Source organism: Passer domesticus, chromosome 11 (assembly GCF_036417665.1).
Source record: "Passer domesticus isolate bPasDom1 chromosome 11, bPasDom1.hap1, whole genome shotgun sequence".
Lineage (NCBI taxonomy): Eukaryota > Metazoa > Chordata > Aves > Passeriformes > Passeridae > Passer > Passer domesticus.
In genome coordinates this window covers 10,045,586-10,059,596 of record NC_087484.1, presented here as the reverse complement: position 1 = coordinate 10,059,596, position 14,011 = coordinate 10,045,586, and the positions used below count along the sequence as shown (strand labels likewise).

The window sequence follows — 14,011 nt, the reverse complement described above, 5'->3', positions numbered from 1 at the left end:
GCCAGCATGCCCCACTGGGGAGGATGCAGACCAGCTGACCACAGAAGTACAAGTTCTGGAATGAAAAAGAAATTTTTGAAAGTATAAGATAAAGCACACATGCTTGTCCCCATCCCACACACTAGCTGCAAATGCTTCAATTTATTACGATGACTTCCGGACTGCTCCTGCCACTGCCCTCCCTCTGAGACCTGGGGTCAACACTGGCCAAATGGTCCTTGAGAAGGCCTCAGATGTTTCCCTACATGTCTTACACGAACCAGTAGCTTAGATGAGGACAAAAAACCAGGATAATGAGAAAAAGGCTGCTGGCAGGAACTCAGGCAGTACCTGCTCTGCCTGGCCTCTCAGCCACCGCGAGGGCAGGTCAGGTCCAGCTCTCTGCCAAGCTGTCAGTCATCACAGCTCACAGTCGGTGACACTCATGAGACATGACACCCTGTGCAATGCAATGGAGACCCAACAAGTTTGTTTTGCACATGCCACTGCAGCGTTGGCAGATACAGCAACACGCTTTGGCTCCCAGTGACATGGGAAGCATTCAAAGCACTCGCGCAGAGATAAGAGGCTCCCCTCGTCCCCTGCCTGAGACACACTGACCTCCCCTCCCTCCCTCCTCCTTGGCATTGTCAAAAATACAGAAATCTGTCCCTTATGTTTTCAAAATGTGTCTGTTTCACAGAGTTCTCCCCCTTTTTTTTTCTGAGGCCAATTTAAAAAAAAGTTTACCAGAAAGACAACAACAAAAAAAAAAGCGTGTGATACCATTGGATCCAGCCTGTAAGGATCTCACACATAAAAGAATTATGTCCCTGAGCACTTTCCAACAGACTTTCAGAAAATTTCATCTTTCTACTTCCCTGGCTGGATAGTCTGTTTGAGTAATTTTCTCTTTCTCCTGGGGCTGGTTGCTAAGAGACGCGCTATTACTTCTCCCTCTCTTATGACCCGATTACTGTGATCAGCAAAGACAGCGTGCAGACAACAGCCTGACACGGCTCATACAAGAACATCGGGCTTGTTACAAAATGATGGACTGTATTAACACTCTGCAGCCCCTTCGCTCGCCATGGCCTTTGGAGAGTCTCCAGGCACAACTGGGGGCTTTTACTTCCCCAGCTTCTGAAGTGCACGTTCAAACATTTTAAATCACAGGACTGGGAAGGGAGAAGAATTGACTTTTACCTCCTGTGCTTCACTGTCTGACAGCCAGAATGGTGTTACTGGATCCTCACTGAGCAACTTTCCTTTTCCTACCCCTTCCTAAGAAGTGGCCTAGGAACAATGATTAATCCTTTTCACCTTCTTGAAAAATAAACTTTGCAAATACACAGCACAGTTTGGGTCAGAACATTCCTTTGAAGGGTCTGACAACACGCTGTAAAGCTGATTGTGACACTTGAGGGGCTAAGAGGTGAGCCAGTCCTGCAAAGAGCTGGATTGCTCTGGATAAGGAAAGCAGCTGGAAATAGATCCAGCTGTAGGTGTCCAGTGGTTCCAAGGAAGTTACCGGGATGCCCAAGAGGCTCCCAGTTCATGCAGAAGCAGCCACAGCCTGGCACTGTGTCCCCTGCAAAAAAGAACAGGGGATGGAGCCAGTGGAGGAGACAGGAAATTTGAAGCACAAATTGGGAGCTTGTGCCGAGGGGTACATGGGGTAAAAAGTTGAGGAAAGTTGATTCTGTGGAGAACCAAAGAACTGGTTTTCTAAGAATGGGGCCACCAACCTCAGAGACTATTAGTCTCCACTTAGTAAGAATTCAACCCTCATCATGTTCACTTTTTTATAACATAAATTTCAAACTTCTATACTTTCTTCTATTAAACCTACTTTCAAAAGACTGTGCTTACCCACACTGTTTTGGTACCATTTTCATACCCTTGAGGGCATCCTCGCCTTCCACCAGCTCAATCAGGATAACTCCTGTGGCAGGACCCCTGGGCACACCCTCACACCACAGATAGTGCAGGGTATTCAGAAACACCAGCTGATAAAACTTCTCAAGTGGGCCTTGTAACAGAGATGACCCAGAGCACAGGTTCCTTCCTCATCTCCATGTCATTTCCCATAAATTCAGTGCTTGGCACAACAAATGCCAGCTGTCATGACAGTGCAATCTCTACCCCCCAGTCCTTAACAGCAGGCTTGGCTTTATGATTTGGGTCATATCTAGATGAAACCAAAACTTTTCCTTAGTCATTGTCATCACAGGAATTAAGACTTGGAAGAGACATGTGATTCTTTTGCACTTCAGCTCCTCAAACAGTTTGGGTAAATCCCCAGTCGAGCCCCTGGAGCATGCCTGCACTTTCCAAGGCTGTGACTTTGCAGTGTGCGTGCTGGTTAAAGAAGAAGTCAGAAGGGGGATTTTCAGATAATAGAAAACTTTCTGCTTATTAGGATCTAGAGCAGATCCCTGCTCATCTCCTGCAAAATCACCCTCCCCGAGCATAGCAGAGCCACAGGATTCTCAGTCCTGCTCATAGACCCTTAACTCCTGTGCCAAGCCCATCTAAACATGCTTTGCTTAGCAACAAACACTTGAGGCCTGGTATATTTAGTCCAAATTGTAATTGTGTAGGATTCACTGCTAGAAATGCCTGCTCTTTGGCCACAAGTACAGCTTCTGTGGCTTCAGGAGTTGCTCATTCATTCTTCCAACCTTTTATTACACCAACCTGTAATATAATCCAATAGACATTTACTGGTTGCTCTGATTTAGCAGGACTCAGCCTGGCAAAATAAAAAAGCTTTAGGCAGAGAAAAGGAAAAGCATACATATAATCCTTTACTGTAATAGTTAGTTTCCAGTGAGTAGAAGAGCAGCATTGTGTGAAGAATGGCAAAAAAAAAAAAATATTACTAGACTGTTAACTATTGTATAACAATTGTTATTATTTAACAGTCTAGCATCTGGAGGATGTTAACATTTCAGATTAAAATAAAAGGGACAAGTGCTGCCTGCTTGAATTCAAGCTATTTCTGCATTAGCATTGCTCTCTTGCTTTGACTGGGCACCACAGCCCTGTAAAACTACATACAGGACAAACATTATCTGTTTAACAGAAGGTTTGATATGGTTGATGACAGACGTTTGCAATTCAAGTTATTAAACGATACTTCCCTTCCATTTCAGTGTATCAGAAATGTCTTCTCTTTCTCTTTTTCCCTTCCCTTTTTTGCCCGTTTTCTTTATTCTGCCCAAACTATTGTGGTTCACAGAACAGGCCACTAAGATGAATCACTATTTGATGTTTGAAATAATGAAGTGGAAAAATTAAATATAGTATCTTGGAAGTACAGACAGGCAGGAGAAAAGAAAATGAGGAAAAAAAAGTAAGGGCAGAAAAAAATTAAGAATCTACCTGCTGAGAAATGCAATGTTTGCTTTATGATACCAAATAACTGAGAAAATATAAGCTCACTCACCAGAATGAAACCCAAGGCTAGGCACTACTTCAAGTAGTTCCCAAATAAGAGGCAATGTGTTCCAGAGCCTGTGAAAATTTAATATTTGTAATTCTAACAAAACATGGTCAGAATACTTAATAAAACCTGGTGGCTTGACTTGACATTTTGTGAACTACAGATAAGTATACTAGTTCAATAACAGTTTTTATGCACTTGTTTTATGCTGCATTCTTCCCAGGGCCTTTCTCTGAGGTGGTATTTCAAAAAAGAAAATGCTCATCCTGAGAGCAAAGCCAAGACAGTGCTATGGATTTGTCTCTGGGAAAAAAAAAAAAAAAAAGAAAAAAAAAGAAAAGAGCAGATGCAGACACTGTTATCCAACAAAACAACTTTTAGGATGAATGCTAACAAGACAGAAGGCCCCACACAGAGCCAGTTTATTCCCACTGGTGAGACTCACAGGTCCTGACACTGGTCACTGTGCTGGGGACAACTGGGCAAAAATCCCTGTGCCTGTAGCTCAGAAGTTATTGAGTGGAGCAACACTGCCCGGGCACAAAGGCACCAGCTTGGTCTCATCCCTCTTCAACATGGCCCAGCTTGTTTGGGGCAGCTCAAATCCACTTTTATACAAATGAGAACCACCACTCATTTCCAACTGGTTTCACTCGGTTCTTAACCAACAGGAGAGAGGATGTGCTTTGAGAAAAATCAGTGGACACTTCCAAAAGGGTGCCCCAAACTGCTTCACAGCTAGGGACCCCCACCTTCCCACTGCTTCTACAGTGTTCATGGGCTTTGTTTGTGCTTCAAATGCTCTTGTGTGAAGGTAGCAAGCCCACCACAAAGAGGCCTGGAGTTTCCAGAACATTTTTACCAGCTGCATTTTGTAAGAGCCTGTGGATGATGCAGTTCTAACACTAATGAATAAAGTATTGCTTCATCTGCTGCATCTCATTCAGCACAAGAAACACATAGAAAAATGAGGGAAGGATTAAGAAAGACTTTAAAAGTTTATAGCGTGCACTTTAAAAAAGCTTTTTCTGAGAAACAAGCACTGACATGGGGGCTGTGGTCAGGCCCAGCCAGGATGACTTGCAACAGTGGGGTCACCTCTTTATCCACACCACATTTTTCAACTCCATGAGCTCAGTGCTGTGAGGGATGGAACCACATCATCCACTGCAACTGATGGGACCAGAAAAGTGTCAGAGCACTTCTCAGCCTATCTTTTTGTCCCACCACTGAGACACTGCCTCCCCCATGAAGCATCAATGATTTTTTTTTTCAGCTAGTGGCAGAGATGAGGAGCAAGAGAGGGACCAGCAGATCCCACTGGAAATACTCTGGTACTCCCAGGACTCAATTCACAGGAACAATGTCTTTCCATGCCTCATCTGGGCAGCAGCAATGGTCCACAAGCATAATTCCTAACATATGCAAGGCAGCCAGCTCCTGCTAGCAGTCCAGTTCTGGATAATTGCATTATCTGATGTTAGTGTTGAACAATGCACACACAAAACCACCACAGGAGCATGGATGAGACAGCTCACTGTGCCTGCATCCCAGCCTTCCTCCAACAACCAGCACAGCACTGCAGAAGCTCCTGAGATACTTCAAGGAGCAGGTACAACACCCCTCTGCCTCTCAGCCAACACAGCCCTTCCACAAGTGAGAATTCTTCCTGCTATGGAACAGAACCAGCAAAGGCAACCAGGGGAAAAAAAAAACCAAACCAAACCCACACAAAAAAACAAAACAAAACAAAAAAACCACACAATCTTTCAGGTCATCCTGAATTTATTCTTTCAGGGCTCTCAATACAAATAATTAATAGACTCTGGACCTTGTTGGCTTCTATGAACTGTCAAAGACTGCAGAGCAGGGAACAGCACAGCTATAACACAGGGTGTCTAGTCCAATAAATCCATACCCAAGCTTCAAAAATTAAGACAGAGCTACTGATAGCAGCTGCTGTAAACAAAACCCACTAGGTATATCTGCCTGGGAAAAAAAAAATCCCAAACACAACAGCAAAATAACAAACAGCCTGATAGTTCATGCCCCTAGTCCCCTACAGACACAGCAGAACATAACTCACCAGAGCTCAAAAGCCTCCACAGCCATGAAGACGAGGGCACAGACAGTCAAGCTCTGGGAAACCTGGCTCAGCTGGGTTCAAGAACACACACTGGTGTCCATGGCACAGCCTTGCCCTGGAGCTGCTCCTGCTCATTTGCCTTGTCTCATGAGTCACTTTGCCCACCCCTCCAACCAAGGTAAATGGAAGGAGATGGTTTTTAAAAAAGGTGATTAAAACCTCAAAGGCCTTCAGATGAGACTTGTTGTTCACCATATGGTGCCCAAGGAAAGGAAGGAGAAAGGAAGAGAAATGGTTTTAAGGCTCATCCCTTCGTTTAGTTCCCATTATTAAATCCATATTAAGTGTTTCTGCAGATAATATATTCACCAAGCATGGCAATTAGAAGGAAAGACATCAGCACTAATAAATACTGAATTTAGAAGTACCTAGCATCATAAACTAACATGGCTGATTTTGTAAAGCATGTATTGAGAGCCCCAGAGTGTGACAGAGAAGCACCTCCAAGCCCTGGGCAGCCCCACAAACACAGTGACTGCCCTGTGAGGGATGTTGCTCCACATCCTTTTCTAACCAGGGCTGGCACTGCAGCATCTCAGCCTGTCTCAGGCAGCTTGAGAAAAACACATGGTCCTGTTCATAGGAACAACAGACATTGCAAGAATAGGACAGATTTGGTTTTTAGGGAGTGGAAAGAATCAACTTTGCAGGAGCAGGAGACCTCCTGGGAGCCATTCAATGATCTGGCACTTCCTGGTAGGCAAGGATGGACTGATTTCCTTCTCTTCCACCATGAAATCATCCTTCAAGTGACTGCACACAGTGGCAGAGGGGGTATATTCAATACCCAGGGAGCTGCACTAGTGCTCATGAATGCTGGACTGGAAAGCCCAGCCCTGCAATCCAGCTGAGCCTCCCCAGCTCACCACTGTGCTCCACCTGTTTCAGCACAGTTGTGCTTCTGCTGGACTTGCAGAGCTTTATTTGGATGCAAGGGGGGGAAAGAACTTTTGTGGTTACCAAAACAAGATTCAAACCAAAAGGACCCAAACCAAAAGGCAAATCACACTGCAAAGTTTGTCACTCACTGCTCCCAAGCCATCCAGTGGCTCTGACTCAGGCTCTTCTGAATACCTCTGACTGACCACAGATTTTACACACTTCTGAAGCCTCCGTGCCACCCCAGCAGCGCCAGCCCCACAGCAGCAGGCACTGAGCCAGCAGATCAGCTATGACCAATCCCACCCCACACCAGGTGCCTCCTTAGCCTGCCCTGCAGGGTGAGGCCCCATTTTCTGGAACTAAGGCAAAGATGGAATTTGCTTCATCTGCAAGCTATAAATCCTTTCTATCTTCCTGAGCCCAGCATAGATGGGAACAGCTGTGTGGCAGTGTTTCCCTGAGGCTCCAGCTCTGTTGAAGACGCTGAAATACCAATTTAAGTCTAAATGCTGGAGAGCAAGAGAGAAGTAAGTGGCAGGAAAAGGAGGAAGGGCAACCACAGAAAGGTTTGGATTGGAAAGACCTTGAAAAATAATACAATCCAAAACCCCTGCCATCAGCTGCCATACCTTTCACTAAATCAGGCTGCTCAAAGGCCTGTCCAACCTGACCCTGAGCACTTTAAATGATGGGGCTTTTAAATGAAACAGAATTAATAACAACTCCTCAGAAAAAAGATCTGAGTTTCTTTAAGAGATTTTTGGTGTAGGACAAAACCCATTGTGCGCACTGCTGGACAGGGTTTGCTGAGGAAAAGAGGGAGGGGGCAGGCAACACCAAAGACATGAGCATGGAGAAATAAGCCAAATATATAAGAAGCAGACTGTCAGGACCCATGGCTGGTTGATGCCTCATCCATCTCAAGACTCATCTCCTCCCAGCATGAAGAGAAGATGCTCTCAAGCTTCAGACACATCTAGCTCCATCCAAGGACCATCCCTGACCCCAGTTAAACTTTTAGAGCTACTGCCCAGATGTCTGGACATTTAATTTTGATTTGCAGCCTAATTCCTCAGCAGCTACACTTCCTGCCAATTCACAATTGTTCACCTTGTAGATAAACATCTTCCCCAAGCTCGAACAGCTCTCCTCTCCTCTCTCTGTGGGGTAAATACAGAGTTCTGTAAGATGATGAGCACCAGCACTTCCCAGGAACTGTGGTGCTCACACCTCCAGGATCAGGCAAGGTTAATCCCCCACAAAGCATCACACTGGGGAGTGGCAGCACTAAATCCTCCAGAAACACAGCCCAGACCACAGCAGGTGCTGGAAGGACATATACAAACAGGCTGTGCCTGCCTCTTGGGCTGCCTGCATGGCAGAGACCTGTGCAGAATGCTAAGCAGGGCTCGGGTCTTATTGATGATGATCACCATTATGATCATTACTTCTACCACTGCTGCAGTCATACCCAGGGGCCCCCAGGCAGATCCCTGCAAGAGCAAGACATGGTCTCTGCTTTGATGAGTGGATAAATCTGGTGTGAAACAAGCTGCAGCAACTCAGCATGGCAAACAGCACAGAGGGGGGCTGGCAGCACCAGGAAAATTGCTACTTCAGTGGTCTGAACACATGCCTTGAGTGCTTCAAATCACAGTAAAATGTTCCTGCTTATAAACTGCTGGCTGTTGCCATTTCACTTTGTTTCAGTCATATAACCATTTCTAACGTCTGTTAAAGTTCCATTAAGCAGCTTTTAATCAGCACCTTCTGGCTGAGTTTTGTGCAGGTATCAGGAAATAAAAAGTAAAATTGAAGTCAAGGTGACACTAAGGAAATGCTTTGGTAGGAGATGGGAAGGAGAAGGGGGTACACACAGCACCTGCTCCACAATGTGCCACTCCAGTGTCTTTCCCTTCTGCTGCCAATATGATCAAGAATAAAACCACAAATGTAATTAGCTGGACAGACCCTCTGTGTACAAGCAGCACACCTACAAAATAATAATAAGAACCACAAGGCCAGAGGATGCACATTCCTAAACATTAACAGCAACAAGCTGAAGAAATTACTAGGAACAGAATTTGCCAGACTCCAAGAGAGATTCCAGATACTACAAAGGCTGCAGGGAGCCAATTCCAGTAACACTGCTGGGACAGCCAAGGCTGTGATGAGAACAGGCACTTCCTGACCAACAACAGCCCCAGGACAATCCTTCCCCAGGACAACCCTTCCCCCTTGCTCCCACTTATCTCCAGAAGGGTGCATAGGAAGCCCATGTGCCTCCAGTTAAGCAGCTTTGCAGGGTAGGAGGGATGAACCACACCAGGTTCAAGGGGATGCTGTCACTCCCCTACCTACAGACTCACAGCTAACCAGGTGGGAAAGACCTGTGTCCAGCAACAAAGGACAAACTGAGGCAAAATGGCAGTGCCCCTATAAGCAGGGAACCAGCGGGGCCTGGAGCCATCTCCCAGGCTGAATTATTGCTGCAGAAACCAGGGAAGTCATTGCAAAAACAATTAGGGAGCTTGGAAGAGAGAAGGGAGCCATAGCAAGTGAATGAAGCACATTGGGCTAACTATTTCTCACCTGCCAGCTCCCAGAAGCCTCATGTTCTCAGGGTTATATATGGATGTAATGGCTTTGCACGGGCTGCTGACAGCAACCAGCAGCGTGTCACCTTCTGGAAGTGGATTAGCTAAAGCTGCAGGCATGTTGTCACATCACTAAGCCTACCTCTGACCAAGTCTTGGCCAACCCTTAGCTCTTCCAGGCCTGTCAGATAATGATGGGATCTCTAAAAGCCCAGTGTCAGACAAGGAAAGGGACTGGCACTGACAAAGTCCTCTGGGATCTCCTGAATGATTCCTGGTTTCCAGCAGAACCAGTGATTCCTGACTGCTTGCAGGACCAGGAACCCTGGGTTACATCAGAAATGTTTGAGTGCCTTGTCTCCCCTTCTCAGCCTGCAGTGCCTGTTTTTCTCCTTGGGAAAACCTCCTTCCACAAATGACAAGAAGCACCGGACTTCTTTAAAGGTGATAGTGTTCCTGAGACACATACAATTAGACCTACAATCACTAAAGCATTGACAATTAAGACATACTGACCTTTTTCACATTAAAAAACTAGGAAAAAAAGGCCCATATTCCATTATTATTTTTAATTGCAAGAGAATTAAAAAAATAAGAATTTCCACTTGACTTGAAGGTGACATTTTCTTTGCATTTCAGAAATGGATTATTTTTTTACTTTTTAAATTCCAAATGTCTTTCTCTCCCTACTTCTCACTAAGTTTTATTACGGAAGGCAGCAGAACAGGTGCATATGACTTCGCTTCTCCCCTCCAACACATTTTCTTTTTATGTTCTGAATTCTCCGAAGTTAGAGCAGCAGACAAAAAATACCCAAAACACTCATGAGGCTTTTCCAACTTTCCTATAAAATGTCCTTAACTTTAGAAAATCACTCAAGTGTAAGATTTAATATGCTGCTTTGTTTTTCTTTCTCTTTTCCATTACACTGTAGTGTTCCTGAAAATGTATACGCTTCCAAAAGACAGAGCAGAAAGAGGAAAAAATAATACAGGTGATATTTATCTTATTGTACTCAACATAAAAGAGAAAAAAGCAGTGAAGGAACAATGTATAGCATCCCAAACCAAATACAAAAGCTGGTTTGGGCATTTTCTTGAATACAGTTGAGCTTTTCTTTGGAGAAAGGTTGGAGAGGAGGAGGGGAAGAACTTCCCCCATTTTTATCTACAGTAAATCACCAGGAATAGAAATGTCATGCTCTGCCAAAACAACTCTCTCCTAGAATCATTTGCCTTCACTTGTTTCTGCTGCAGTTCCATCACAAACTCCCCACTGTCAGCCAGAGGCATCTCAGGTGCTCTAACTTGCAGGTTTCCAGTTGCAGGTTCCAGAGGTGCTCCCAGCCACACACTGCTGCTCCTTGGGAACTCCCTCCCTCCCTCCATGTGTCCACAAGCCAGGAACCCAAATCCCACCCTTGCTGCTCAAGTACATCAGGAGAGGAGGACTTTCACAGCAAGAAGCAAAGGAAGGCTGACACACAGTGACTGGCAGGCATTTGTTCTGCTGACATAACAGCTCCAGAGAGCATTGCAATGGTCACCCAAATACCTTCCCAATTATTTCATATTCAAGAGTGTTCTATAGTAGAGGAAAAGAACTAAACTGAACTCAAACTAAAACAATCATCCAGCAGACTGAAAACACTTCCAGACTCACTGGCCAAATTTATGCACTACCACCCCCAATTATACTTATATTCCACAGATCAACCGTTGTTTGTAAATCATTCCCCAGTGCTGGGGTGAAAGAACCAATGCTGAAAAGGGTTCTTTGAGCCCAAGCTCCTTGAATCATCATGTGCCAGCAGGGACCAAACAAGCAAAACCTCTTGAAAAGTACCAGTCCTGGACATAGGACATCTGCTCTCAATTAAAACTGAGAAAGATCTGTCCTCATGTCCTCTCCCAGCCCTGCACTGCTCAGGAGGGTAGCTAGCCAGAGCAAGGGGAAGAGATACCTTCACATCCTTCTTGATTTCAGTGACCTAAAAAAGGGATGCTCACAAACTCACCAACGAAGAACAAATCAAGAACAGCCTGTTAGCAGTCAGTTCCTCTGAACGAGGCAGTTGTGGTTCCTTCCTAGAAAATAAACACTCACCATCACCTCCTGGCTGCTTGTATGGGTTGTACTTTGGTTTGGGGGCGACCACAGGTGCAAACTTCTTTGGGGTCTGCTGGGTGGACACAGAGATGCTGGGAGTCCCAAAGGTGTGTGTGGTCTCCATCCTTGCAGTAACGTGGCCAACAGGCTCGTTGGTACTCTTGGGAGGCAGCCAGGATGGGTGGGACATGGTTCAGGTCTGAGGAGACACAAAGACAGTCACACATCAGGAATTTCAGCTGGGGAAGTAACAGTTGCAATCCTACTATTTTTCTGGTTTATGAAATCAATCCTATAAAACCCTTAAAAACATGTTTAACTGGCACATGCTTAACTTTAAATATGTTGTTCCTAATACAGAGGACTTTAGATGCAAATTTGTCTTTCCCCAGCAGGTCAGAATTAGAGATCAGGTTGTTGTTGGTACCAGCAAAAATCATTGCTATTTTCCTCTTCAAACCAGAGCAGAGACAGGCTGATACCCTGAAGCAGCCCATCAATCCCACCCTGCATTCAGCACAGTAGTGATGTATTTGCCTTTCCCTGTTAGACCTTTTTGAGTACGTTAATGTACAACAGTGCAGGTGCTCTGGGGAAAAGTCTAGTCACAGATAGGCACACACACTTCCAAAATACACTTTTAGCACTTTTTCACATGTTATTTAGGACCCCATGCCCCAGTGATTTTCATTCAGACTTTTAAGAAAACAGTTTTCAAAAGCAGCTAATCATTCTTGATGCCTCCATATCTGAATGCCCAGCTTAAGACATTTTAAAAGCATGTCAGTTTTGAAAAAATGCCAGAATCTCACAACTCCTGACAACTAGGCTCCTTTTAGACTTGTGTAACAAAAAACAGAGGCAGCCCAAATCATTACTTATTTATGAAAATCTTGGCTTTGGCCTCTTAAAAGCCTACATCACTTTTGAGAACTGGGTTCAGATGCTGCTGAAAATGTTGCCCATAAAAATCCTGTTAATTCCAATGAACAAGTGCTTTTCACCACACACAAACCACACTCGCTGGGTAGCCATGATAGTCCTGCTGTACCATCAGATGGTCCTGTGGAGCTGGATTTGAGATTTGATGGAGAAATGAAGATCCCACACAGATAAACGTCAATGCTAATTTTGCAGCTCTTGAGCACCCTGTTGCTTCTGCCCATGCACTCCTCTGGTGTCAGACCCCCTTAAGGCTACCAAAACCAACAGGCACCTGTGACCCAATCAGCAAAGATTTCTTTTCATCATGGAAAAGGATCAGTTCCAGAGACAAGATCAAGGTCTCCACAGGGTAGTGCAAGGTGAGCACCTCCAGCTAAGAGCAATGACTGTTAAAATTAATGGATATACAAACAAGTGTGCTTATTCCAACAAGTAAATTTACTTCAAAAAACAGTTTCCTGCCCGAGGAGTAATCTCTACTTTAAGCCCCAATGTCTGACCCAACACTAGGTGGTGACAATTTTTGGTCATCTTCCACCATGCATCACTCCTTGTGTGAGAGAGGAACTGGCAAGTGCCAAACATCAGTCCCAACACTTCTGTCCCTTCCTGGCCATGCAGTCTGACTGCTCGATGTGCAGACAGTGGTTTCACAATTCCTACCACTAGTAAGTGAACCTGCTGCACCAGCCATCCAATACCAGTGAAAGGAAGACACTGGAGCTGCCTAGAAATGAGGCAGACAGGAGCACGGCAGGAGCAGCCCGGAGATGTATCCAAGGCTGAGCTGCAAGGACATGACTTTTCTCCCTCACAGGCCTGCTGTCCAACCCACAGTAAGAGTGCAGAGCATCATTGTGAAAGCAAGAAGTGAAAGGCAGGTCCCCCCCACACGGCAGGAGAGGAAACCAGTCACAACCAGTGGGGGCTGAGGGCACAGGAACCACGGTCCCACTGCCTGGCACTTCCCATCACCAACAGCAGCCCCTATGGACCTGGAAAATCACTGCCACTCCAGCAGTAAGATTCACCTACACTGCTGTCCCCTCCTCCTACAAGCTTCAAAACTGTAAAAGCAGCAATAAAACTCAGGCAAATATCTAGGTCTTAAGAGCAGAAAGCAATGAGGGCAGTCAGCCTTAAGAGCTAAACAGGACGAGCCTGCACTCTGCAGAGTTATTACATCCAAGGATGACTGTACCTTACCCATTGCTAAAAGCATCCTGGAGTTTAATTCTGACAGGTTTTCAGCCTCTGGCTTGACATCTCATATGCTACAATGAAGCACCCTCAGACCCTGGACATAATCTCCAGGCTGATTCAAAGCCATAGGAAAAAAATCCCATTACTGACTAGATTATCACCATTCCTGTTCTGGAATTTTCCTTAACCACCCCCAGGCAGCATGCCTTGGTCCCACAACTCTCATGGTCTGCTAGGCTGATGACAGGGATGGGTTGTGTGATGCACAAACCACGAATATCTGTTTCAGTAGCCAGGTTGCACAGCACTGAGCACGGCTGAAGACAATGAGAGAATTTCAACAAATGAGCTTAGAAAGCAGACTGCTCCTATGGACAGCCTGGGAGCAGGGAGACCACAGTGCTGTAACTCAGCTGCTGACTGTAAGCTGGCACACAGCTCCCTCTCAGCTAACCTCTAACGCCTTTGTTTTGGCCATGGTGGTATTTTCTAATTGTTTCCCTGTTAGCCTTTTCTCTTCCTCTTTCTCCCCATCTCATTTTCTGTTATGCATTTACTGCCACTCATTTTTGCTATCTGTGCCCTGACAGTGTTTTCAGCAAGTTCCCTTTTCCTCATCTGTTCCAGCCCCAGCTCCCCAGCCTCAATTAAATTTAGCCTAACTACTCTGCAAGATCACAGAAAAAGAAAATGAATTAATTT

General features: G+C 45.3%; 1 protein-coding gene across 16 annotated transcripts in view; it reads right to left on the bottom strand.

The window, feature by feature from the left end:
• LPP (LIM domain containing preferred translocation partner in lipoma) overlaps positions 1 to 14,011 on the bottom strand; it is a 331,648-nt gene that overhangs the window by 203,885 nt on the left and 113,752 nt on the right. For all 16 annotated transcript variants that reach the window (XM_064385623.1, XM_064385626.1, XM_064385629.1 and 13 more), the window contains one exon: positions 11,159 to 11,360. In XM_064385623.1, coding sequence (XP_064241693.1) covers positions 11,159 to 11,351 — 193 coding nt within the window. In that variant the 5' untranslated portion in view covers positions 11,352 to 11,360. The remainder of the gene's footprint in view (positions 1 to 11,158; positions 11,361 to 14,011) is intronic.